The sequence below is a fragment of the Protopterus annectens genome, chromosome 5.part0 (assembly GCF_019279795.1).
Source record: "Protopterus annectens isolate FY-2018-M chromosome 5.part0, PAN1.0, whole genome shotgun sequence".
NCBI lineage: Eukaryota > Metazoa > Chordata > Ceratodontiformes > Protopteridae > Protopterus > Protopterus annectens.
In genome coordinates this window covers 402,824,717-402,852,392 of record NC_056735.1, presented here as the reverse complement: position 1 = coordinate 402,852,392, position 27,676 = coordinate 402,824,717, and the positions used below count along the sequence as shown (strand labels likewise).

Genomic DNA, 27,676 nt, shown 5'->3' with positions numbered 1-27,676 from the left:
TTTCTATTAGTATAAGTCTTATATATATATATATATATATATATATATATATATATATATATATATATATATATATATATCTATATCTATATACACACATATATATATATATATATATATATATATATATATATATATATATATATATATACACACACACACATACATACATACATACATACATACACACACAGCAACGGAGAACGGAAGAGCTCCGTTGCTATAATCTTGCTATGTTAAAAGGATTTAACATAGCGAGATAGCTTTAAAAAAAGCAACGGAGATCTTCCTTTCTCCGTTGCTTCCACACACAGCTCTGATGTACTGCGTAAGCATACGCATGCGCAGTACATCAGAACTGACGCAGAATACCAGATAGCTGCGGAAAGGCAGCATGGAGGAATTATACAATACCATTATTTAAGAAATGTAAGTATTTTTTTTCTTAAATAAATGTCATTGTATAATAGCAATAACCCATGCCTGGGTGTGGGTAATGCTGGATTTACCCACGGTTGTCTTTGTTTGGCCACTCGGGCTTTGCCCTTGTGACCAAACCACACCGACCATGGGTAAATCCAGCATTACCCACACCCAGGCGTGGGTTATTGCTTAAGTAGTAAGTAGACTTTGCCAACAGGGATGACTGCAAGTAGGGGAAGAGAAAAAAAGAGGCAAGGAAGTCTGGAATTTACTGGAGAAATCTGGCAAAGTAACCAAGGTACTGGAAGCAAATGCCTAGAGTGGGAAAGTAACAAGAGTGGGATAAGGTCAAGAAGACATCTGGACTGCACGTTAAAGACCGCCTTCCATACCAGGATCAGAGTACAGGTAAAGAAAAAAGGGGTAGTGGAATCCTAAGTGAATGACCTGCTCTGGTAAAGTTTTTAGCTAAATTTACTACAGAGGTTGCTGTTACAAAAGGGATAACCAGTAGGATATATTAAACAATGGATTACTATCAAAATCAAAGGATGGTAGAAAAAATAATTGGAGAAGAGAGACTGGAAAAGCAATTTACAAGGGAACAATGGGAGGACAGGGATCGGTCTTGGAACCTCTGTTATTTGGGATATACTTTTCTGAGGTTCAGGCCAAATCCAGTGAGCTACGGCTGACCAAGTTTGCAGATGACTGCAAGATGGGCACGGTCATCAATTCCCCTAGTGATGTGGACATCCTCCAAGGGGGTCTCACCCAAACAAATGACTCGTGCCAGAAACATGGCCTCAAGCTGAATACAAAAAAATGCATCATCAACCCCTATGGGGAAAGTGATGTCCCCACACATTATCACATTAATAACAATGTGCTAAGCATGCATTCATTCAGTCATGAGGGATTTGGGCACCCAGATTGATAGCAACTTGACTTCTGACCACCATGTTGCTTCCATTGTATAGGTTCATAGGTTAGTACTAGGCTAACTGCCCTTGTGAGCCATTGTAAGCCTAGCCAATTATCCCTTGTGAGACTCAAACCCTGCACCTTGTGTTTGTAAGGCAAACACCTTAACCATTAGGCCAGGCCAAATCCACCTTACACGTAAAGGGCATCTCATCCAGGGAGGAGGTCATAACATCTCTGTACTCTTCCTTTATAAGACCTATTATTGAGTACAATGCCCCATTCGGCATGTACCTCGCAAAGCACATTCAGCAGCTGGAGAGACCACAGATGTTCCTCACCAGGAGAATCCAGGGCCTCAAAAATCCTCCATATAGAGACAGGCTAAAAGCCCTATCCCTTTACTCCATTCCATAGTCTCCTCAAAAGGTGACCTCTGTCTGACATACAAGGCAATCTCGGACCCCGCCTTGATGGGATAGCTGCATATCCGCAAGTCAGGTTCCACTCAAGTAATCTGCACAAACAGCCTCAACCTGGTCTGTGACATCAATAGGACTTGCTGGCAGGACAGATTTGTATCCCATAGGATCCCCCATCTGTGGAATAGACTCCCTCTCCACATCAAGCAGAGTAACACTTTACCCCTTTTTAAGTGCAACCTGGATAACTGGATGGGAAATAGAATATACATCCCTGGGATTCCACCTGTGTTCCTGCTGGACAGGGGCATCGGGTGCTGATTTGTCTATTCATGGGCTAAACTCATGGCTAGGCTTATAAGGGCCTCAGGGCCAATAGCCTAGTAACTTCCTGTGATCCTATGACATATGTTCAGAAGGTATAGAAGTTTTGATTGGAAGTGTTTGCACAGGTATACGAAGTCTGTTTGGGGTATAAAGAATGCTTCCTCAGAAAAGCAAATGTGGGAAGTGTGATGATGAAGAAAGAGACAACTGAGAATGTGTTTCTAGGGAGTGTAATGAGTTTGTCAGATTTAAAGAATTCCATACAGAATACTCTCACAGAAATATTGTAAGAGCAAATGTCTGTAACTAAGGAAATGATTATTTTGAGCTGGGACAAAGTATCTGAACTACCTAGACATAGTAAGGCCTTAAGTTTAATTCTACTGGCTGCCAAAAAAAACAAGGACTAGAAAAAGAAAATCAAAATCTAAATAAAACTGTATTTGATGAACTGAACACCTTAAGAGAAAAAAGAAATGCATGCAGGATCTTTAGAAAAGAAAATTAGTAAATTACATAGACATAAATGGAATTTGTGGGGGCAACACTTGCAGAATTATGTTCAGAAAGAGTAAGGTTTAAGGGAAGGAAGGAACTGAGCAATTTATGTAATACTGGAGTGAATAACGGTTATAAAGAACAATATGTAAAATATATTTAAATAAAAAAATCTTAATATGGCTTGTTTTCTTTTCTAATGTACATATTCCTAAATCTTAACTAATAATTTAATAAAGGTGTTTAAAAATATATAAGGGTGGCCTCACCACTGTCCCAGGGGATTAAAAGCACAGCAGCCTGACAAGTCTTATTTTCAAAGCCATAGAAAACATTATAAATAACCCGATAAACTAGGATATTAAAAAATCTCATCAAGCTAGACCTGCAGCAGTTTTTACTTTGAAAATGTTAGATCATGTCTAATGAATCCGGTTAACTACTTTGAAAGGGTAGCACATGTTGAGAGTAGTCATACTGTCTACACTGTGTACTGTGACTTGGCCAAAGTGTTTGGCAAAACCCCCCATGCTAGCATACTTAGTAAACTTAATGCACTGGAAACAGATCCCTATGTGGCAAGATGGTGAGCAAATCTGTTAAAAGAACCCACATGATGCAGGTAACAGGTACCTCATCAGATAGTATGATGGTGACAGGTTTCTTTTAGGGCACAGAGCAGGGACCTCTTGTTTGGCATATACTGCTCGGTTTTCTAGACCATGAACCAGGACCTCTGGCTAATCAATTTTGCCAATGACTTGTAAACTGGGAGTCAGTCTGGCAACTGGCACAGAGGATTAAGGAGCTGTTAACCCATTTCCTATGATCCAGTAGTCCAGGGTTTAAGTTCCTCAGCCTCCATTGCCTAACTGTGTGACTCAAAGCATGTTATTAAGTAAACAGTGTTCCCGGGCAGAGTTTAAAAAAGTTCCATGGAGGTCAGTGATCTACCCCAGTCAACAAATACAAACAAACAAAGCAAAGTTTAAGCCCTTCAGCAAGAACTTACACATGTAACTGGTGTACTAAATATGGGCCCAAATTAAAAACTAAAAAGTGCAATTTCATATTTGGTAGAAAACCCCTCCTCTCAGCATACAACAAACACCCCACTCCAAAATAAGAACATTATTAAAGACCTTAGAACTTGGGTTGATAATTCCCCCTCCAGGAGTAAGAAAATCATTCAAACTTAGCAAAGCTAATTACCAATGAAATATCATTCAGGCCTAAATAAGTCTTTGTCCTCTTATATTCAGCACTGATTACCCAATTATTAAATATAATATCCCCTTTGAGATGTTTGATATGTCTAGTGAGGTATAACTAGAAAGACCCCAGAAGTTCCTAACTAAGATCAGTAGCTTAAAAATCCAAGGATGCAAGAAAAGACTGGAAGCACTGTTCCTTTATTCAGCATACTACAGACTCCTGAGAGAAGATCAAGGTCTTTCCCTCCATGCCATTAAGGACCCCAGTCATCTTGCATCCCCTATACCACCACAAATCAAATAGTCCCACAAATACCAGAGCTAAGGATCTAAATCTTCATAAGCACTTAAATAATTCATTATGCAGCACTCTCCAACTAAGGTATAAACTCCTGCTGCACATTCAGCAGCTACATTATCTTCCTTCAAAGGGAAACCGGATGTCTGGATGAATATTCACAAACTCCCCAGATTAGACTGGCCTTAGACTAAGCCCTCATCAAAAAAGGAGGTACAGTGAAAGGGTGGGTACTGGCAAAGTGTAAAATGGTTGCAAGACTCAGTTGCCTTGTATTTTATATTATATCAATGAATGAATTAAAATGCTTTAATTACATGTTCATTTTAGGATTTTTTACTAATGGTCAATATGGCACTAACAGCAAAAACAAAATAGTCTACTCACTCTCAATAGTACCCACTAGCTACAGTTTCCAAAATATTTGGGTAGCTAAGCCAGCATTAACAGAATAAAGGTTCTCGTACATAATTATTTCTCCATTTACATAAGGCACACCTCTCAGATATCACAAATCTTAAATTATGCTAACTCTCCTATTCTGAACAATATACTGAATCTTAAAGCACAATGCAGTAACTTAATAAACGGTGCTATATAATCACCCTAGTTAACTTTTGTTTTATAAAAAGGTAAAACATCTGGGACTCAAAAACTCAAGGCCAAGTTCTCAGGAACACTCCCCCCTGGACTCGCATCACATTTTTCACCAACTGTGGGCCGTTAGCATCACATCACTTAGCATGTGTTTTATGATTACATGCAAAAACAACTGCAGAGACGAACAATGTAAGAGTACCAAGTAAAAAATGAAATTAACATTTAAACTATGCAACATTTCTGTACATTTTAATCAAAATGGTACAGTACAGCCAGGCATACTCAGTTTATTGTCAATTTGTCATGAGCATTTTCGGAACAACGGTCAGAAAAAAAAGCATAGATTACAGAACCAATAAGAGGTTTACATCATAAATCCTCACAGCATAAATTCATACCGGACATGCTCACAGAATTACTCAGCTGAAAAGCAATCGCTTTTTATTACTGTAGAATAAACCTCATCTGAAAAAAATGCACCTTCTTAAGTGTATGGGGGCAGTTAGTACTTATAAAGATCTCAACATTTTCTGAATGTGGGAAAGGCTGGCAAGTAGTATAATACGGGGCACCAAATGTTGTACTACTACACCAATATTCAAGCGACTGGTTCCGATTCTACTGCCACGGATTCAAGAACAGACCGAAATGCTTTTTTCCTACTGAAGGTACTGTAAAGCATCTCAAAGGTAACTCAGAAAATTCTATGCAACACACAGTACAATCGATTTCACACAGCACTGAACTTCAAAGTTCGAGTTCTATTACGTGTTACATATTTTTTGCCAGTGCCAGCCTGTCTCGCTTTCCTGCAAAGTAAGGTTGAAAAGTCCAGCCAACCTACTTCCTTCCCTTCAGTGGAATTTCAGTTCTGTGAATATTTCGATTAAAATAATAAAAAAAAAGACAACAATAACAAATCAATCACGCTATGGAAACAGACACATACACCTGCCAACTCTCAATTTAAAATGCTCAGTTAGGGTCTGCATAATAAAAACAGCACGCCAATATAACATCACAACACCTTTCAACAAGCAAGTTATCAATGCTTACATTATATTTGACGTAACTTCCTTTTCTCTTTTTTTACGCTCTACTAGCCTAGTCAGTATATTCGATGACATATCTATATTTTTTAGATATACAAAGAACTCACAGAAAACACTTCAGCGGCAGCATTCTACAGTACAAGCACATATCATTATTTGTACGTTACTTATCAATGTAAACTGACGTATCACTCCAAAATACTCAGTCAGACCTTATTCAGCTCATTATTATATTCCCTTCAAAACAGCTGAAGCTTTGCAAAAAAAAAGGGGCTAAAACTGCGCTTGCGTTTCTCTTCCTCTTTCCCAAATACACGTGACTTGCCGTACAGCCAGCAAGCTGCAGAGTTCCGGAAATTGCTGTCAGGTGGAGACGAATCACGTGATTCTGCATCCCTGTCGCTTGTAAGTCTTGGTGAGGAAAAACTGTAGAGTTTTGATGTTTGGCCTCCCGGTTGGTAAAGGGAGGCGTGGAGAAACTTTTGCAGAATCAGTCGATAGTTTACTTCGGGGAAGTTAGAGGATCTCATCATGCAGAATATGATAAACACTGTGAAGGGGACTGCTCTAGGAGTTGCGGAGTTCCTGACACCTATTCTTAGGGTATGTACCCGCAGTAGTTAGTGTTAGAGTGCAGTGACATCCTGCGCTATTGCATTTTTCCAAACGCTTGAATTCACTAGTTAATGTTTATTGAACTTCTGTTCTGTTTTTGGTAGTGCAACAAAATATTTCGGTGACAAATCTGTGTAACATTGCTGGTGTTAACCTACGACCAGGCAGTTTTATTTGTGTTTTAAGATAGTGTGATTGTAAACTCCTATAATTTCAAATCCTAAATTGCCTTTCTTGGGGTACCAGCTTATTCATGTGGCTTCAGGAAAAGTTGGCAAACCTATGGTACAAAAGGAGCTATATACTCACAACTTTCAGCTGCCCATATTTTTCGCAGAACGTTCAGATTTTTTTGCATCATATTTCTGGTCTGCTCCTCATAAATTTTCTGGTTTTCTACCAAATCATCAGGATGATCCGAGGACTAAAGTCACTAAATAATTACACACATTTTGAGTTTGACTTCAAATGCATGTTAATACAGACCCTGTTGTAATAACAACTTTCTAAGTTTATTTAACATTTGTCTCTATTTTGGGGCCTTTGTGTGTGTGTGTGTGTGTGTGTGTGTGTGTGTGTGTGTGTGTCCCGTATGTCAGGCTTTGTCAAGATTTCTTGTTCCAAGAGGTTCAGAGCTATGGATAAGCAATCGGATAAAAATCCTGTGAGCTGAGGACGAGATCAAGATAGGTGATCTAGCTTGTGTGATTGGAATCGATGAAATTTCAGTGTATTCCAGTATCGTTCAAGACTATGTTATTTATTACTGTGTATGTTGAGGTACTCACTCGGTAGTAGTGAAATGATCAAATGGGAAGTGTTTGTATTTCATAAATTGCATTACGAAATGTGAGGGAGTTTACGCTGACCCATGTCTCTTGATTTATAGTGTGTGATCCTGCAGATTTTTTTTCTAATAGTGAAAGCATTTGCGCCGTTGTAAAGCTTTCTTTTGTGTCATAAAGTAATAAAAATAATAATCTGATTAGTTGATGTATTGCCACAGTAGAAGCAGTGGATTGCGTTGTTTGTTTTATTCAACTTCAGGTCAACAGCAGTGTGATGCTGCATGAAATGATAGGAACAGAACAGCCTTCTGTTGAGCGTCTAAATTATTGGACTGTTTCATTGACTGGCCACATCCAAGCGTAAAACAAGTGATCTTGAGAGTGGGTGCTTATAGTAGTAGCAGTCCATATTCTTCTCATGCTTGAAAGGAGTTTAACATCCTGGAATTATTTGCTGAGTAAGGATCAGTCCTTGGAGGCTAGAAGGATATGTTTTTTTTTTTTTTTTTTTTTTTTTTTTTTTTTTAATAACACCAGAAGTCTTATTTCCTGTTAAAAGAAAAGTAATATACTGACTAACTCTCAACCTCTTACATAATTGCAGACAAACCCTCCCAGCCCAAGATAAATTACATTCTATATATAGAGTGACATAACGACCGAAAAAAACCTGCTGTATATGCATTGCATTAACTATAGGGTGGCATCAGAGATGGTATCCTGAAAGAATCACAATCAAAACTAATTAGAGCAAGGTATGTACACAGAAAAAAAGGAATGAAAAGGTTAAGTTGTATGACCAGAGAGATGGCAGTTGCATTTTCCCAGACTCTTTAAATTTGCTTGTATTTGTGCATAGAAAGTGTGGTAAGAGGAATCATCTTTAAGAAAAGGGAGACAACCATAGTTTGGGACAAAGAATTGAGAAGGCATGGTCTATGCAGAGAAGCCTAGATTGGAGGAGAGGACACGAGTGGTTAAGACCTCTATGATTGTGTATTACTGCTTCTCTGAATAGTCTGGATGCTAGTGGAGGGATGGTGTCATTCTTGATAAGTTTTAAATAGTTGAGAGACTAGTAGAAAGTCAGTGCATTGTTTCAGAGGAAGCCAGTTAGCTTTTTCAATGATTTTGCATTGGTGTTCATCTCTTGGGCAGAGAATGATAAATCTGCAAATCACATTTGAAATAGACTGAATGGTGGATATATTTCTTTTGGAAGCTACAGAAATTGGCGTGAGACAATATTCTAACTATGCCATTAAGATTTTATTAGCCCAGAATAGGGGAATAGTTTGACGTGTGTGTGTGTGTGTGTGTGTGTGTGTGTGTGTGTGTGTGTCTAGTCCAGTTGGAGCTAGAAATGTTTAGGAAGGGGACCAACCAACTCCCAGGTATCTGAATGAAGTGACATTTTCAATAGTTTTTGTGACGCAAGGAGATACAAAATTCCAGCTAGCTGGGCTGGCGGTAAGTAATGATGTCATTGGTGAATATCAGCACGATCTGTATAAGATGCTTTTGTTACAGATGTATTAGAACTGTATGTCCTATAAGATGGTTTGTAAAGACGTGTACTAAAGAAAGATTTTGTAGAGTGCTTGTGCTTGAGATGTATTCACAGTGTACCCTCTTGGAAGAGAACAGAAATGTACATGCACTGTTGTAACTGTGTAAATGTATATTTTAACAGTGGAAACTAAAATACAAGAGATTAACTTCAGAAAAATACTGAAATTAAATTACTTTATGGGTAGACCATAAAAAGATATAATCTTTCAGTTTCAGTGCAGCAATAGATACAAATGTCTATACTAAGGAGCTTTCTCTATTGTCCTTTAAGGTGAAATAATTACTAGTTTTGAAATGTGAAAGGATGCAGTTAATTTATGATTTTCATCATCTGCATAAAGTCTGAGGTCTATGTGTTTTCACAGGTAGATGCTAAATGCTATCCGCTACCATCATTATAATTACCGTCTGTTATTTTGGGCCTGGGAACTTGAGTCGGATGACAAGCAGTGATGTAATTCTTCCAAGTTATCCCAGCAGTAATATTTGAAATATTATTTTAAGAAGTATCTGAGAGGGTATTCTGTGTTGGACCTGACAAGATCCATTCACTACACATCTGCCTTGCTTTGTAAGTTAACTTGGGTATAGTAATTCCTTTAAGATAGTAAGGAATGTAGCAAAGCTTATCATAGATGTTTTTCTTTGAGACTGTCCTGCAGTGACTTTTAAATATTTCCTGTGATTTTGAACTCTGATGTCAATGTAAATATATATATTTAGTATTGTCTTTTTTTATTATGTATTATTAAATTATACCTGAACCTTTTATTGTGGCTGATTTCTGTTGAGATATTTTAAGTTCTGAGAGTACTTGCATATTTATTTGGTGACACTGTGGGCCACTCCTAACAGCCTTGCTCTTGGTCAAACTACCATAGTAATGTTACACAGCAAGATTGGACACCCTTAGTTAAGGGCCTTAAAAAGCAGGTGATGAGCAGTGACTGGTGGCAGTGATATCTACCTTATAGTCCTGGCAGAAGGGGGCATAGCTAGTAAACCTGTGCCAGCCTTTTTTTTGTGTGTGTGTGTGTGTGTGTGTGTGTGTGTGTGTGTGTGTGTGTGTGTGTGTGTGTGTGTGTGTGTATTAAACCTCAGTGTGGTTGTCAGCTACTTGTGCAGGGACATAAAGCACTGGTTGGACAGAGAAGTTGCTAGAGGTCGTGGCTTGGTCACTCAGCTGAGATCTCAATTCTGTAGCTGTGCCGGTGGGGGAGTCTTGTTGGGGGTCTGGAGAAGAGAAACCAGCCCCGGACTGACTGTGGCCTTTGTGTGCTCTTAAAGGGAAATTGCACTTTATGCAGAAAGCTGCATCTGGAAATACTGTGTGTGTACCTGCCATCCTGTCAGCATACACCCCCCACTGGTGCCATTGGTGAGGATTAAGGCTTCTTGATTACTGGTCTAGTGGTGGGGCGTCACATTTATTGATTGGCTGTGGTGGGATCGCTACATCACATTAGGATTCAGTGGTATGGATATTGAACTCCTGTAGCCTGTAAACAGTGGTCACTAAAGAAAATATGTGTATTCCCAAGCAACCACGTGGTAGACATTCAAATTTTCATATCACACTAGTTTTATTTATTTTTTGATGGCTTAATTAGTCAGGGTGAGCAGGCAAGGGCATCAGTAGAGGAGTATGGCAAGCTGATGAGGAGCCATTTGGCTGAGATGTGCCAAGACAAAGGACTGGTGCAAGCCAACCTGACTATGAAATTATTGCAATCTTAACTACAGCTGCATCACAGACCAGCAACTAGGAGGACAACCAGACTGGTCTTGGGGATGTACAACTCTCAAAAAATGGACAGTTCAACTTTGCCTCAAAGGACTTAAAAATCCGTCTGGAGTCAAAGACTTGAACTGGAGGCCAAACATTTGGAAGTATAATCAGCAGAGATACTGAGATGTCTGGAGGCTGAAGAAAATGAGCAGCATAGGCAACATGAAAAGGAAATGCTGACTCTTTGCCTGGGTCATGGAGGTAATTAGAAAGGGAATAACCGAACCCCAGAAGCAACAAAGGTTAGTAAACTTCTTCCACAATTTACAGAGGTATGTAAACAGTATGCTTAGCAAGGGCTCTGGGTACGGTTCCTGATCCCCTTACTCCATAGTAAAGTTGTAACTGCTGTTTCTAAATTGTCTGTCTTGATAGTGATTGCTGAAGTAATAATACTGTTAAAATTGTTTAGTGTTTTAACTTGACACCTGAAACTTATAGAAAAAAGTTTTGTGAGCATAGGTGCAAAGCAGATGAGTATGTGTGAATATATTGCTGAGTTAAGCACTTATTTTTATAAGTGGGTGAGTGTGTGTCACTTCTGAAGGGCTGGCAGACCTTTTGGTGAGGGATCAAATCCTTAGCACTTTATCTGAGAACATGAGAATCTCGTTGGCAGGTAAGGAATGTAATACCGCAGATGAGCTGGGGAAAAGGGACACCTATACCTAGCAAGCAGGGCATAACTGCACAGGAAAGGGATACCTAGTGCTGCTTATCTAAGGTAACCCATGGTGGGCAGCCTAAACCACCCCAGCAGAGTCCGCCAGTAGCAGGGGAAGCCACTATTTCAGGTACACGGCCAGGACCAAGGGTTAAATATTTTAAATGCAACTAGTGGGGCCATGTAGCATATAGATGTCCACCTTTTGTTTCCCACATTGCCTTCATGGGAGAGCTGGTAAGTGGGAATGACAGAATGCCGGTGGTAAGTTGTCTTGAGACAACAAGGGTACCAAACTACCATAAGAGGTTATATCCTGTCTTAGTAGATGGAAAATGGGCCACTGCTAAGAGAGAGACAGCCTCTGACATAACCATTGTGAAGCCTGCAGTGGTTAAAGAGGAGCACTATTTGCTTGGGCAGTCTACTCCAGTCAGAGCTTTAGAAGGTACCCCATTCCAAATACCTTTGGCTAGGGCTCACTTTGACGGGTAGGGTGGAAAAGGAAACAAGCAAGTAGGTGTGTCTTGAGGATGTCCTTGCAGATGTCCTTATAGTGAATGATTTTGCTAATGCAGTACTTTGTGTGCATGCAGTCAGGCTTGGAGACAAGCATGTGGGTCTGGTAGCCTGGCGGACCCAGACAGACTGCACACTTGTTTGCTTTTTTTTCCCTTTTTTAATCTTTTGTATGCAAGGCATAGTAAACTTGGCTTAGTTTCTTCCTTAAGCTCTCTTGCATTAAGTATTGAACAGTAACGTACATCATATGCCCGACCCTTTTCATAACATCCTACCCACCCTGGGGCCCATATATACCCGGTCCTACATCTTTTCCATAATCTACTATTTATCTCTACTTAACGCAAGTGCTGTCTTCAGTGTACCCCACTTTCTGAATCTAAGATAAAGCCTGTCCTGCTCAAATAATGAATAATACTTTGATACTATTTTCCAGTAACCAGTAATCTCATGTCTTCTTGTCTTTGCCTAGTTCCTTAACAGTGTTACTGTTCTATCCTGTCCTTCCTTACTGATTGTCCTTAGCAACAGCATCACCTTTGAAATTACTGATGAACTATTTACAGTTGCCCTCAAGAACTGTAGTCTTCTAAAATGGGCTACTGCAGTGGAAGTAATTGTAGTACGTGGCCTTGCTATGCTCTTTGAAACCACCCTACTGTAAAACCTGCTCTGCTACTTCTAGTGTTTTAAACCATTTAGCATGTACCACCCTTCTTCCTTCACTGCTTTCCCCATGTGTTGGTTGTTAAATATTCTTAAACAAATATTTCCCCTTGCATTTCCAAGGCCATTATCTACATTCTGTGCAACATCAATAGCCACAACAGCTGATTTCACCTCTTATAGCGTCTCTCACTTTCTCAGCCCTCTTCCCCTACACAGGATTTTAATTTCCACTAGCAAGCTAGCATCTTTATTACTGTTTCTGTTTAGAACCAACTTTTCCTTCTTTTTAAAAACTTCATCCCATCCTGCCTTTTATTTTCTTGTGCAATAAGATGTCCTTCAATCCTTTTTCCCCACTGTCTTGTTTCATAGTATTTTTCCCAGCTGTACTTCTTCCTTGATAACACACTCTCTTGTAACAAAATTTACATCGGTCTCCCTACTTGCATTGCTGCGTCTTTTGCTTACCTCTTTAATCTCTGCATGCAGCTCTTTTCTGCTGCATTTGTCTTTGACTGGCACTGTCTTAACTTCCTTCGCACTTTTGTTCTCTCCTTTCCCAGATATTTCTACCTCCATGATTGCCTACTGACCGCAATCCCACATTAATTGTATCAACTAATGGAAGTCTCATTCAGGAGGATAAAAATTCCAGCAAGTTTTACAGCTGTGCCCCCACATATCTTCAACTTGTGCTGTGGACCCTGCAGGGCAGTCCTAACTAATTTAGCCTCCTATTTCATCTTCAGCCCACTAAAATGTACAGAAAACAAACCCACTATGCAAGAGATATTTACCTGCTTTCAAGAACTGCCCCCCCCCCGGAAATATATAGAATAAGTCTGTAATTGTCCATTTGCCCACATTAGCAGCAAACCCACCTAAACGCCATATATGCACTGTATTCCCTAGGGCTTTCATGAATTTTGTAACTAGAAATTGATTGTGGAGGTGGCAGTCTGGGGGTGGGCCTCCTTCTTACACACAGCATTTTTTTTGAGTTTCTACATTCCATTAGTGTATTAATATATCCTGGAGTTCCTAACATCCGGTAGGAGGAAATCTATTCTTGGTAACAGTAGAATTTATGTTGCAGGCATTAAGATGTCTCCGAATAAAGAACATTTCCAGGCTACTTTGGTCTCTCCTCATCCCACAGTGCACTGTAGTGTGGACATGCCTATTTAGGCCCTTGCCCTACCCTTGGTGACTTTCTGCACCCATGTCACAATAAGGCCTCTTATTTCCTTCCTTTTCATGTATATGCATCCCACCCACATGCTAATGAGGTCTGCTATCACAGGCTTGGTAGAGATGAGTCCACATCCGCAGTCCTACAGCTGTCATCCCCTATCCAAGGATGGATGAGTCTGCATTGGCCACTTCAGTCTTCCCCAGTCAGCTTTCCTGCACCTAATCTGCTGTTCTAAGTTTGCTCATAGTTAGAGCTTCATCCTTTTGTGCAGAAATACTTGTACTGAATTACAGATGTGATAAGATCACCATCTAAGAAACTGATACTTGGGACCAGGTTGTGCAGGGCTCTGTAGACATGTCTGTTGGATCTGTTAATGGCTTATGTTCTAGTATGCTTAATCCGTTCATTGACCCCTCTTACATTGGGAGGGGTAGACATTACTTCAGGAAGTGGGGAGGGGCTTTTGTTGCTTATAGCTGTGGGGGGGGGGGGGGTTGACTTGGGTCTTTTTTGTCACCAGAAGGTATGTTGGATTACACTAGGACTTCATTCACAATTGGATAGTGTATGGAAGTTGAAAGGGTATTGCAGGATCTCTCTGTAGAATGCCATAGAAGATAGACAGGACTTTAAGGTAGTTAAAGATGGGTGACTAGGGATCCCAAGTTAATAGTGGGATGTATATGTGGGAATTTGGGAGATTATTTGCCGAAAGGTCAGGTAGAGACTTTGTGTATTGGTTCAAGTCAGTAACACAATGTGTGGTAGGAATTTGGTAGACTCCAGTTACTGTTATGATACACAGTGGGTTGGAGTGTAGTCCCCTGGCCATATTCACCTCCTGGGTTGGACTGGTGAATGAGGGTTTGCTGTAGGGTTGTGAGCTGTGATGGGTATTCAAATCCCTTCCCATTTCAGATAGGATTTGAATACCGTTTGCTGTTGCACATGTAAGTACTTATAGAATTTTATTTTTTATTTAATCCTTTAATGTGAGACAGGGTGGGGATAGTCAGTTGATCCCAATCCCTGACTTGGAGAAAAATAAACCCTTTTTCGACAAGAGTGATACCTACAGCTACGGTCTCTGGTAGAAAGTGGTGAAGGTGTGAGTACAGGTTTCCAGTCGGCATCAGGGTGAATGATTTTTTAGGAAGTATTTGAGTAATGCCACTGAATATTTTACTACTGGTGGTGGAATTCTTTTGCATTAAGTTTTTGACTTCCTGCCAGCAGCAACTGCATAAATGGATGCTGTTGCAGTGAAGTAAGAATCCAGTGTTACTACCTGCTATGTAAGGGCACTTCGATTACCATAAGGCAGTGGTAGAAGGTGGCAAGCTCCAAATATCTACAAGGATTGGTTGAGGAAAAGGGAAATCCGAGTGGAGGTCCGCACTATAAACATAGGGGCTAAGTGCAGAGTGTTGAGGAGTAGTGTATGACAGTAGGATGCCAAAGAGGTAAGGCACACAAAATAGTGATGCGACTTGTATTACAGTATGGTCCAGAAACATGGGCAGTAAAGGCAGAGCAGTTAAGATAATGGAGATATGAAGTTCCTGAGACAGGTGTTAGGATGCACGCTGTGGGACAAAGAAATGAGGACATCAGAGCAGAAGCCGAAGTAGCTGTAGTTGCAGAAAAGGTCAAGTGAGCAGATTACAGTAGTTCAGGTACATGTGCTGAAAAGCAGAACACAATCTAGAAAAGATTTTGTACAGACAGGAAGAAGGCAAGATAAACTATCATATCCAGCAAAGAAATGGATGAATTCTGTGAGAAGACCTGTGACAGTCAGGCAGACATGACTGTCCGAAGAACGTAGGAGAGTAGCAGCAAATCATGAGAGATGGTGACTGTTATGATACCCTGACCCTGTGTAGGAAATGAGGGGGGTGGATTTGGTGGTGGTGGTAATGAATTATGGAAGTTATCATATGTCTGCAGAATTGTGGTGGGGGGGGGGTCTGACCCTTAAATGTGGCACTGTCCACAATTATGGGGCTTGAGCATGTGGCAATTTCCCAACCTTTAATCATTCTGTGCTCTCATGAGTTGGATCACAAGAACTTGTCTTTAAAATTCATGACAGTGTCTTAAACCATACTGCCTGGTTGCATGATGCCACCAGAACTGCCTAGTTTCCATTATTGATTGTATCTAGATCATATTTAGCTTTGTCTGTTGATAGTAAAACTTTACTACCATGTAAAGTAAAATAAAAAAAGGAATTGTGAATATTATTCAACCTGTTCTGATGCTAACAATATGCCATTTTATACCAATTCTTTTGTATAAAAGTTGTCCATTTTTGAAAAAAGGTAGTACTAAATTATTTTCATTATTTTTTTATTTTCTTTAATCATAGGAGTCAAAGTTTAAAGAAACTGGGGTCATCACACCTGAAGAGGCAAGTATTCTTTTAAAAAAAAAAAAAAAAAAAAAAAAAAAAAAAGCATTTGCATTTGTATAACCCTTGTCAGACAGATTCAATTGTTGCATTCGTGCATGTTTTCCATAAATATTTGCTTGGACATAAGACTTAATATTTTATGTGCTGCCTTTAAAAAAACATATCCTAATGATTTGCTTTCATTATGTAGAAAAAAACTCTTGAATCTCTGCCTAGCTCTTGCAGTTGTGCGAATTAATGGAAAATTCTGGCTCATGTAAATGACATGTGTTGCTGATTGGGTGTGATATGTAAATGTGGCACAATAATGGAGTTTCAGAAAATGTTCTTTTTTAGCCAATTACCATTGCTACTACATCATTTGGTGGTGTCCTCTTTGCTGAAAATGCACTTACTATTAATAAGACATCCTATTCCTTTGCTTCCATTATCCATTATGAATTACATAATTTTCCAGCCATTCTTGTTTATATCCTAGATATTTGTGTTCTAGTGCCAGAGTTGTCTTACTCCAGTTGGATTGCATTCTACTTATGAGTATACTTGCTGTATAGCAATTGATGTAATGTTTATTCTTTTGATGTGTGTTTCACTAGAGAGGTATTGTGTGTTATTCATAGTCATTAGACTTAAGTGGAAATGGAGTCTGCAGCATTTAAAGTGCAGCCTTGGCATGATTCAAAGGGACCAGTTGCACTTTTATGTACAGTGCATTCTTTGAATGTATGACTATGAAGCAGTAATGAGATTAAAATGTGGAATGACTTGGAACATCTTGTGCTAATAAGCCCTCTTCCTACCTGTTATGATTTATGGTGTTAACGCATTTCTGCTCCGTGCATACAAGCATTATAAAAGGCAAAATTACACCTTTTGTATCTACTTTGCATTAGGCAAACATACTCGCTATTGCTGACAGCGTAGCTATTTCTTGGTTTGTGATGCATGTTGTTGAGCCAGAATTGCTTGTGTTCAGTAGCGCTCACCAGAAACGGAGAAGATATTGATGAAGAATAACCTATTATGATCAAAACATTCTTGGTAGATTAGCATGGACAGGAATATTCTAAGGGCTTTAGTGAGTATGGCTGGCCTGCAGACAGGAACTGGTGGAATACGTGGCCTTTGTACATCTGTGGATGCTAAGGTGTATGTAGCAGTCCTTTTTCTTGCCATGGGGACCTTCAAGAGACTGGGGGCATGTCTTCATGTTCATGGCACCTGTGGATCGGTATATTTACAGTGGATATAAAAAGCGTACACACCCCTGTTAAAATGCCAGGATTTTCTGATGTAAAAAATGAGACCACAATAAATCATTTAAAAACTTAAAAGATTTATTGTGATCTCTCTATCCCATAAACCTGGCATTTTAACAGGGGTGTGTACACTTTTTATATCTACTGTATATGACATTGCCACAACAGGACCAAGCCACAACCATGTTTGCCTTCTGTAGGATGGCATGTTTCCTTGAAGTGTTTGGTGCAATAGATTGCACCCATGTTGCTATTGGAGCCCCATCAGGAAGACAGCATGAGCAGTACCAAAATAGAAAAGCTACCATTCCATCAATGGCCAGGTAGTGTGTGATGCATGGGGGGGGGGTGGTGCATCACCAGTGTGTTGGCCCTTATCCTGGCAGTGCCCATGATTCTCATGACAAGTGAAAATGTTTACGATTAATTACTCAGTTATACCTTAAGTTTAATAGATTGCTTAGTACTTCCCCTGTTGTGCGTCTCCCCTCTGTGATCTTTTTTGTTTGTGATGCAGCATACTCACTTAAGCCCTGGTTGATGACACCTCTAAGGAACCCTATGGGAGCTGCCATAGAAAAGTACTTCACCACCCTGTCTGAGCCATATATGATTGTTTATTAGTTTGTCCTGCTGAAAGCCTATTTCCATTGCTTGGATAAGTCTGGGCTTGCCCTTTTGTATCACCCTGCTTCTGCATGCAGAATGTTTACCACTTGTGACATTTTGCACAATATGATCATGCGCCTTTCTGGCTGTGAACTGCACCATAATAGCACTGCATTTCCCTGCATAGGTCGTTCCACGAACAAAGATAGTGTCTGTGACCAGCCAGCAGCAGTAGTAAAGGACCTCATGCAGCAGGCTTCTGCATATTGTATGACTGCGTAGGGAACGAGGCAGGGTATAATCCACAGCTATGGACCATGACATTCGGGGGGAGAGCTACAGAATCCTGAAAGCCCAAAATCCATACTGAAAACTCAAAATACTGAAAACACACAGGATACCAACACTTACTGTATTCCAGCACAAGTACACACAGAAACAAATAAAAGGCAAACCATATTACTGTTCTCCAAGTATAAGCAGGGGGGAAGTCCACCTGCACCCCCCACACCACTTGCTACTTAAATATATCAACTCCGAGATTGCACTTAGTGTAGTGAAGTGCAGTCTCTGAGTTGATATATTTAAGTAGCAGGGGGTGTGGTGGGCACAGCCCTCCACATGGGGTGTGTAGGAGCCCCCCTGCATATAGTTGAAGGGTAATATGTTTCTGTATGTACTTGTACTTAGCCCTATCTGCCCTAGGGCATTTATAAGCCTAGCCAGAGTGTGTGTGGCTTTCACCACCCCTTAGGATGAGAATACTATACCCATTAGTTTGCTGTGCCTCTGTCCAGCAGTGATACAGAGATGATTCCCGGGGTAAACCTACGATCTCCCATCCACTCGTCAAGATTTCTCTTGAACAGAGTCAGTGAGGGGCTCTGCCTCACATGGACTGGGATTCTGTTCCATAGTGTAGGGAGTCTCTGGGTGATGAATCTGTCCCTCCAGCACGTCCTATTTATATCCGTGTTGAGGTTTAAGTCTCTTGCTCTTGTGGCTCTTGTGGATTTGGATTTTTTGAGGTGGAGCATGTCCATTAATTCCGGGTTGGACATGGCCTTGTATGTCAGGCACAGATCACCTCTGAGCAGACGGTATGCGACTGAATAGAGCTGGAGTTTCTTCAGTCGGGCATCGTATGACATATGTTTGAGCCCCTTTATCCTTTTGGTGAGGAACTTTTGGGGTCTTTCCAACTGCTGCAGGTGTCGGGTAAGGTACATTCCGAATGGGGCGTTGTACTCAATCATTGGTCTGATAAGTGAAGAGTACAGGGGTACAATGACATCTCCTGATCTGGATGTGAATCCCTTCATGATCAGGTGGGCAATGTAGAAGGTCTTCCTAACCACTTTGGCAATGTGAGTGTCAAAAGAGAGGTTACTGTCAACTTGGGTCCCCAGGTCCCTGATAACTTCTTCCGTGTTTAATGGATTACCACCTATGTGGTAATTGGGGTTACCTTGTTTTTCCCAAAGGGTATGACTATACATTTTTTGGCATTTAGCTTAAGGCCATGGCTCTGGCACCAGTTATCCATTTCTATGAGACCTTTCTGGACGATGTCTGTGTCTGATGGAGTGTCAATTATGGTGCCCAGTTTGCAGTCATCTGCAAATTTTGTCAGCCACAATCCCCCTATGTTTGTCTGCACTTCAGAAAAATAAATGCCGAACAAGAGGGGCCCAGGACTGAGCCCTGTGGGACACCACTCGTGACCGGCTTAGAGTCTGACATGGCACCAGCAACTCTAACCCTGTGTGTTCTGTCCTTGAGCCAGTTTGCAACCCATCTTGTGACATATGGGTTTACATCTAAGCTGGTGAGCTTTTCTATGATGCCCGAGTGGGGTATTGTGTCGAACGCTTTTGCTAGGTCAAGGTAGGCTGTGTGAACTGCCTTACCCTCATCAATGGCCTTAGTGACTGTTTCGAAAAAGTCGACCAAGTTCAAGAGGCAGGATCTGCCCTTGACAAAGCCAAGTTGGGTAGGATCCAGTGTCTATAGGTCCCCAATGTCTTTATTTATGAGTTCCATTATGATCCTCTCCATAGCTTTGCAGACAAGGCTCGTCAAGCTTATGGGGCGGTAATTTCCAGGGTCCGTAGAAGCACCGCCTTTGTGGAGTGGGACCACAGTTGCCGTACGCCATTCTTTGGTGCGTATCCTGTAGTAAGGCTAAGATTAAACAGCAGCCTTATGTGTGGGTTTAGTTCCTCATTGAGTTCGTGTAGCACACAGCCAGGGACACCGTCCGGTCCCATTGATGCTGTTTTTTGCTTTAGAGAGAGCAGCTCTCACCTGGGCATCTGAGATGTTTGGGAGGCTAGACTCTGGTGGGATAGATATTTCTCCTTTGTGGGGAGGGAGGAGAAATTTGCACTGAACCTGTCTGCCAGTATGTTGGCAATGTCTGTGTGATCAGTGATCTTTTTATCATTTTGGACTAATTCTGAGCATATCTGGGAGTTTCCACCCAGGTTTCTAACATAGCTAAAGAAGGCTTTATGATTGTCTTTTGTGTCATTAGCGATTTTTCTCTCAAAGTTGGCCTTGGATGATTTTGAGTGATCGTAGTTTTTTGCTAGTATTGATCAGAGATGCCTTCCCTTTTAGGGATTTTGCTCTATCATGTAGTAGCTTTCTCCTCTTGTTGTAGAGTTTGTTTATGGCTGGAGTCCACCAGACCGGGCGCCTGCCTTTGGTGGAAAGGGTCTTGATTTTATTAGGGATTGCTTGATACATGCATTCCTGGAGGTGCTCGTAGAAGGCATTTGTAAGGGTTTCAGCAGCGTGGGTTGTGGTTTCCACTGGCTCGGGGGCCTTCAGCAGCGTGGGTTGTGGTTTCCACTGGCTCGGGGGCCTTGAAGGATACCACTCCAGTCTTAAGAAGTGTGAAGTTTGCTTTTGAGAAGTTCTTCACTGTTGTCTTTTTTGCTGGGGGTGGGGGTGGGATGTGGATCTCCAGTGAGATTAATTTATGGTCTGATCTCACCAATGAGGGATATACTTCCGGTGTGGAGCATTTTGTCCCCATGTTTGTAATGATCAGGTCTAGTATATTTTCTCCTCTTGTGGGAATGGTGACTAGTTGTTCCATAGCATTTGAGTTTATGAACTCAAGGAACCTTTGGGCTAGGATGTTGGGGCTTAAGTAATGTTCCCAGTCTATGTTTGGGTAGTTGAAGTCACCCAATATGATGGTGTTTGGAGAGACATTCATACTCTCCAGTGTCTTCAGGAAGGCTGTGTGGGTTTCCTGAGTTTGAGAAGGTGGTCTGTAGCATGTTACAAACTGTAGGGCAGTTTTACCTATGGTTAATTGCACCTGGATGGTCTCCAATGCTTCGTGCGTTGCCACTAACCTGGAGGTGTGGGTATCCTTTATGAATATGGATACTCCCCCTCCTTTTGTGGTTCGGTCCAGATTTTGGGGCCAGAACGCATGATATGAGGTATAACCTGATAGTGCTGGGGTGCTCTCAGGAGCCTTGAACCAGGTTTCAGTCACAGCACAGACATCGATGTTCTCCATACTGAGGAGGGCTTCGAGGGCGTGCATCTTGAGGTTTAGACTTCTGGCATTGAGCAGTATTACCCTTAGTTTTTCTCCATTTTTGTTTTCTAGGGCGGTAGGTTTATCATTTGAGCCTTGCCTAAAAAATGCACTATGTGGGTGGCAAGAGCCTTTGCCAATATCCGGAAGCCCAGGGGTGACAGGTGCAAGCCGTCCCTTGCAAAGTAGCGTGGCTTGTCAAGCATGTCATCCCAGGCAGACAGACATTGGATCCCCTTAGAATGACACCAGTAATTAAGCCAATTATTAAAGCTGATCATTTTCTCTCTGTATTGTGGCATCATTCTTGGTGAGGGTAGGATACTGCTCAGGGTCAGGGTCATACCGGCCTGGGCTACATAATCTGAGAGCTACTCCATGTCTCTTTTCATGTAGTCCAGGGAGGTACGTCTCAGGTCGTTCACAACGGCATGGACAATGACTGAATCATACTTGTACTTGCTGTGGAGTGACCTGAGTGCTTGTGTTATGTGGCGGATTCTAGCGTCTGACAGGCAGCTTACTGTGATCTTTTCCTTGTTCAGTCTGGTGAGTGGGACGTCAGTGTGTCTGACTATGGAGTCACCTATAACAAGTGTGTCTGGCATTGTGTTTGGCCTTAAGGGCTGTGACTGTTTAGCACACTGACTTTGAGAACTATGTGTTGCATGTCTTGTGTCTTGAGGTGGCAGTTGCTTGGGTGTCTGCTTTGGAGGCCTCTGTAGTTTTGGTAGATTTTTGATCAGTGCCTCCGAGTGTGCCTTTGTGTGTTTATGTGTTTGTTTTGCAGTTGTGATAGTTCTATGTGAAACTGGGTTTGTGGTGTGCGTGGTTTCCTTCTGTTGGAATATAGTAAGTGTTGATATCCTGTGTGTGTTTTCAGGATTTTGGGCTTTCTGGAGTTTGTAGCACTCCCCATTCAGGTTAGTGTTACTTTCATTATAAAAAAAAAAAAAAAAAAACACATGGTATAATTGCTATGCTGTGTGGTGCAAGCCTAATGTCACTGTACAGCATGGTGCCTTTTATTTTTTGTTGTTGAGTATTTACTTATATGGTTTATATATATCTTTTCTATATATTGGCATGATATAGTAAGAGTTATGCTTGATGTTCACTAAAATCTGTGCAGTGAATGGCATTGGCCGCTTTTGAAGGCTGTGCTGTATTGCTGCATGCGTTTCTTTAGGGACTGCTATGAAATGTGCAGGGACTGCTTCTACTGGAATGTTATTACTTGATAGTGCGTGTTTGTGTGCCTTCTGTGGAAGGTTGGGTGCCGGGCTGGCAACTCAACACAGTAAAACTCCACTGCCAATCATGAGCGGACAGGTGATCTGCTGTGGCAACCCCTAACTGTGAAAGACAAAAGAAGAAGTTGCTGTGCTTGACCTTAATATCTTGAAGTATGGGTATTCCAGCCATCTTACAGTTTTCATGGTGTACTCCCTTCCACTGGAAAGGGAAATTGTATTTTGTTTCTAATGGTATGTACTAATGTTTCTGTACTTTTATTTTTTTATAAGAAACTTTTTTTTTTTCTGTTAAGATACTGCACGAGTTTAATTCATTCTGGCATTGCAGCAACCTTTTATGTCATCAGAGGTAATAGCAATCATCATTTGTGGATTGCTGAGGATGAAGTGGCAATAGTGCTACCATTGCTGACAGAATGTGTAAACCCTATAGTTATTTCCTCTGCATGTTAGGCCCTAAATACTTCTCTAGGTTGTAGTCTGCTGCCTCCCCCCTCTCTTTTTAAACTTTTTTTATGTTCCCTTTTATTGCAAGCATTAGCTTTGTTCAAATCAGACAGATGCTGCTGAATAGGCCCTTATTACTGGTCTACATTGCAGACTGCCAATCCCTCCCCCCTCTTTTTAATGCATTTCCTCTTATTTTAATCAGTGACATTCTAGTGAAACGAATGCTGGTGAATTGTCACTTGATATTTTTAGTAGTTGCTCTGTCCACCCTGACATACAGCAGGTCAAATGTGTCATGCAGAACATCCTCTAATAATAGTGTGGGTACTAGTGCCTGTGTTCAAGAGGAAGTGCAATCATGATGTCCGCTTGATACTGACTTGCTGCAATGAAATGACCTGTTGGATGCAGATTATCCTATAAATAGAGATCTCACAGTGCTGCATGACTGAGACCTCTGAAGTTCTGCTACATGTAGGTGAATGATGATTAGATCTTGTGTTACATCCCCTCCCCCCAACACACCTTTCTGAGAATCACTTTGTGTGTTTCTTACTGTGCCCCACACATATCAGAACAGTACCTCATCCATGTTCTCCACTGTTTCCTAAGCGAGTCTGGCAGGTATTGACTGGTATACTTATGGAGGCGGAGATGGCTGCTGTGTGTGTGCTACCGTACTACACTTCTGTGACCATGGCATTATCCCTATTGTGTACCACTTCCCTGTGTTGGTGGAAATCCTCAATGTACACCTTGCCTTATTCTGAGCATCTCTTACGGACTCTCCATGGCATTAGCCTGAGCAATGTCCTGGCACATCTGTTGCTGGTTAGCCAATGCATTTCATGTTTCTGGAGGAAGCTGTGAAATGTGCCTGCATCTGGCACTCCTTTGCACTAGTGTTAGTTGAGGAAACACTTTTGTTGAGGTACATTGGGTCTCTTCCCTGTACCACCTGCAATGTAATGTCTTCATCCACTTGACTGTATGAAGCTGTGTTACTTCCTGTAGAGTTGTGTTCCTGCTGTGAGGTGTGTGATCCTGCCATAACACTTGGTGATTGTCACTGTGTCATTATGTTAATAGCCATTTTGCTGTCTACATCTTCCAGCTTTGCTGGTACAGTGGTAATGGTTACTTCTGCTTCTGACCCTGTGAAGACGTAATTGATTACATTATTACTGAAATCTTGGAGCATAGTACTGAATGTCATATAATAAAATGTATAGGACACTTGCCACGCACACTCAAACTTATTTTCTTATGAGCAGAAATGGAGGGTTTACCTGTTATTAATAACATGTGTTGTGTAACCAGGTAACTCTTTGGTAGATTTCATTATGTGAATTTGCCATGGGGATGCACTAACTTTCCTGACTGCTATTGCTGCTGAATATGCTTGGAGCATCCTCATCAGTGTCCTAATCCTCTTCCCCGTATGGAGAAAAGATATTTCTTATTGGGTGTTTAAAGGTATGAGTGTAGGAGGTTCCCTAGCGGTACTGCTTACAGGCAGATATGTTCTGTCTAGCCTCACCATTTGCATGTCCTACCATGTCCTTGACCCTCTTCAAACAGTGTGTCAGTGTTCAGTTCCTTCTCTAAATTGTATTAATATTCGAAACCACTTGATTCCTTACCTTGACCTTCTGTGCTTTTCAGCCGTTTTACCAGATGGGCATTTGCCAATGTCTGAGAGCCCCTGTGAGGATGTGGTTCTCCTCTGGGCTGGAGTGGTCTTTCCTCTGTCTGGATCCCTGCTGCTACATCCTGTATTCACATGAAACAACATACAGAATTAACCCTTTTGAAACTGATTTACAGAAATGAAATCCACTCCTCCCCTACAGTGGAGCATTTATCATCCTTCAAAGTAAACGTATTATTACCCAGGTTCAGTCTGGACATCCAAGTCCCTTGCCAAGCAATGTTTTACAGTAACATAAAAGAACCCTGAAACCTAGATTCAAAGCAAAAACATACTACCATTAATGTAAGGAATTATGACCATAAGGGCCTTTGTAAGCCTAGCCATGCATCCATGCGTCCTAAATCTCTGACAAGGTTTGATACCCTTGATAAATGTAAGCAGGGGCATGGGAGATGAAACTTTTACAAGCTGCCTGTGTCAGTTAGAGACATTGGTGGCAAACCAAGGATGAATTTCCCATTCCCCATTCAGTTGTCCAAATTGCACTTGAATTGGGTTAGGGATGAGCTCTGCTCCCCATGGATGGGGAACCTATTCCAGAAAGGGTTATCTTTGGGGTACATACCTGTCTCTCCAGCAAGTCCTACTTGTATCATGTGCAAGGTGTAAGTCTTTAAAATGCAAAACAGACCTCACCAGAATTGCCCGGATATACAGGAGTTCCATCCAGGTGGGGTCTGACAATGTCTTCTCTGCGAGGAATAGAGCTTCTGTCAACAGCCTGTTAAAAAAAAAAGCCCGTTAAAAATGAATACAGGAATAAGGCCTTGAGGTGGTCTGCATAATGCATGTTACTCCCTGCACTCTCTTTTAGTGAGGAACTTTTGTGAACGTTACATTTGCTGGATGTGCTTGGTTAGGTACTAAAGGGGGACATTGTCTTCAGTGATAGGATGAATGCCGAATACAGTGAAACCATGACTTCCTTGCACCTAGATGCCATACCTTTTGTTTATAAGTTGCACAACATAGAATGATTTACTCACTACTGTGGACACTTGATGGTCGAAGGCTAGATTACTGTCAGTGTGTCCCCAATTCCCTGACTACTGGGTCAACTCTTAGGGGTGTATTGTCAATATGATAGTTATAAGGGGTGGATGGCTTCCTGAAGGATACTATTATGCACTTATTGGCATTTAGTTTTACTCCATGGCTCTGCCACCAGTTCATTTGTCTGTCATCCCTTCCTTGAGAATATTTGTGTCTTTGGGTGATTCTATGACTGCTCCTAATTTGCAGTCCTCTGTAGATTTAGTCAGCCAGAGGCCATTGACATTGACCTTGATATTCAGAGAAGTAAATACCAAAAAGGAACCGTCCCTGGGCCAATTCCTGAGGGACACTGCTTGTGACTGGCCTCTTTGTAGAGGTGGACTCACCAATTCTAACTTCCTGGATCCTGTTGGAGTCAGCTGGCTATTTACTGAGTTACATAAGGGTTTAAACCTAACCTCTTGAGTTTGTCAACAATGCCCAATGGGGATATTGAGTCAAATGCCTTGGCTAGGTCAAGATAGGCATTGTGAACCACTTTGCCCTTATCCATTGCATTAGTGACTTTCTCAAATAATTCCAGCAGGTTGAGTTTGCATGACCCTGTCCTTGAAACCAAATTGGGTTGGGTCCAGTGTCTGGAAGTTTCCTTTATCATTGTTTATTGTTTCCATAATAATTTATCGTTTACATAATAACTATTTTCACGGCTATGAAATTTTTTTGTTTTTTTACCATCCCAAATAAAATTCTCTTAACTACCTTCAGGAAAACTGCTCTGATAATTTGCTGAAAAGTCTAAATTGCAAACGATAGCAAGAACAGTGCAAAAATTTAATGCCTGTACTCTCTGAAGTAATTTTGATCTATTTGTATTCGGTCTCTGAAAATCATTTTTCTTTAACTCTGCATATATTTTGGTCATTTAATCTTCAGTCTCATATCTGTTCAAATTCCATAATATTTTGTGTATGCTGCTACCTGCGAATGTACATACTCACTAATTAGCTTAGCTGTCATGACAGTTTATAATTTCCTGCAGTTTCCCTTCTCTTGGTTTTGTCGTATACCTGGAAAAACATGAAAAATATCCTAATCAACAATATGAGCTATACGTTGAGACTTCCAAGATGGCTACACACTAATGAACAGCTTTACTTCACCTTTCCCATTGTGAAGACAACAACTGAGGAAAAGGACCAGTGAAATTGTAAGCTTGGGTAAAATTTAGGTTCTGGCTAGCAAGTACACCGGTTGCCAGCATAGGCAAAATTTGGAGAACCCAAAAGGAAAGCAACCAGAAAAGGTGAAGAGAAAATTCTGGCTAGGAAAAATCCTGCAGCTGTATAGAAAAAAACAGTTCAAGCTATAACTTTGGTCCAGAAGACATTTTTTTATGCAGAATAGGTTAAGGGAGGAAGTAAAAATGTTATAAAGCTTGTAGAAAGATTTTGCCAGTGAAACCTTTTCCAATATCCCAAAGGAAAATGTTAGAGGAAAAAAAAAAGGCACAAGAGTTTTTGAAGAAGCTGGAGTATCTTGGACTTGAACAACAGTCAGGTGTTGGGAGATGGAGCTGATCAGGAAGAAGACCAGCAACACTGAAATCGGTGAATAAATGGGGAAATTATCCATCAGGCAATTTGTGAAGTATGGTTTTGCAACAAGAAGTGGCTGAGAAAAGGCTAGAAGTTTGACTTTGTTGAACTTGTGGGTGGACTGTAAGTGTATTGATTTTAACTGTAGAATTAAGTTGTTAATTATATTTTTACAAGTGCGGATATCTAGATTAATGTTCTTGGCTTAAGCTATAAATTATTTTTTTTAATTCAAATAGGC

The 27,676-nt window shown here is 41.0% G+C and overlaps 2 protein-coding genes across 4 annotated transcripts in view; one reads left to right on the top strand and one right to left on the bottom strand.

Moving 5' to 3' along the window:
- Nucleotides 1-6,031, bottom strand: part of SLC35A5 (solute carrier family 35 member A5) — a 712,931-nt gene extending 706,900 nt beyond the window's left edge. Inside the window, exon 1 of one of the 3 annotated variants that reach the window (XM_044072367.1) lies at nt 5,971-6,031. The gene's annotated coding sequence lies outside the window, so the exon portion shown is untranslated. Of the gene's footprint in view, nt 1-5,762 lie in introns of all 3 variants that reach the window. The other 2 variants (XM_044072365.1, XM_044072366.1) reach the window with 2 other exon arrangements.
- Nucleotides 6,032-6,057: 26 nt separating this feature from the next.
- ATG3 (autophagy related 3) overlaps nt 6,058-27,676 on the top strand; it is a 1,040,279-nt gene continuing 1,018,660 nt past the window's right edge. Inside the window, exons 1-2 of the mRNA XM_044072369.1 lie at nt 6,058-6,361; nt 15,947-15,988. Coding sequence (XP_043928304.1) covers nt 6,290-6,361; nt 15,947-15,988 — 114 coding nt within the window. The 5' untranslated portion in view covers nt 6,058-6,289. The remainder of the gene's footprint in view (nt 6,362-15,946; nt 15,989-27,676) is intronic.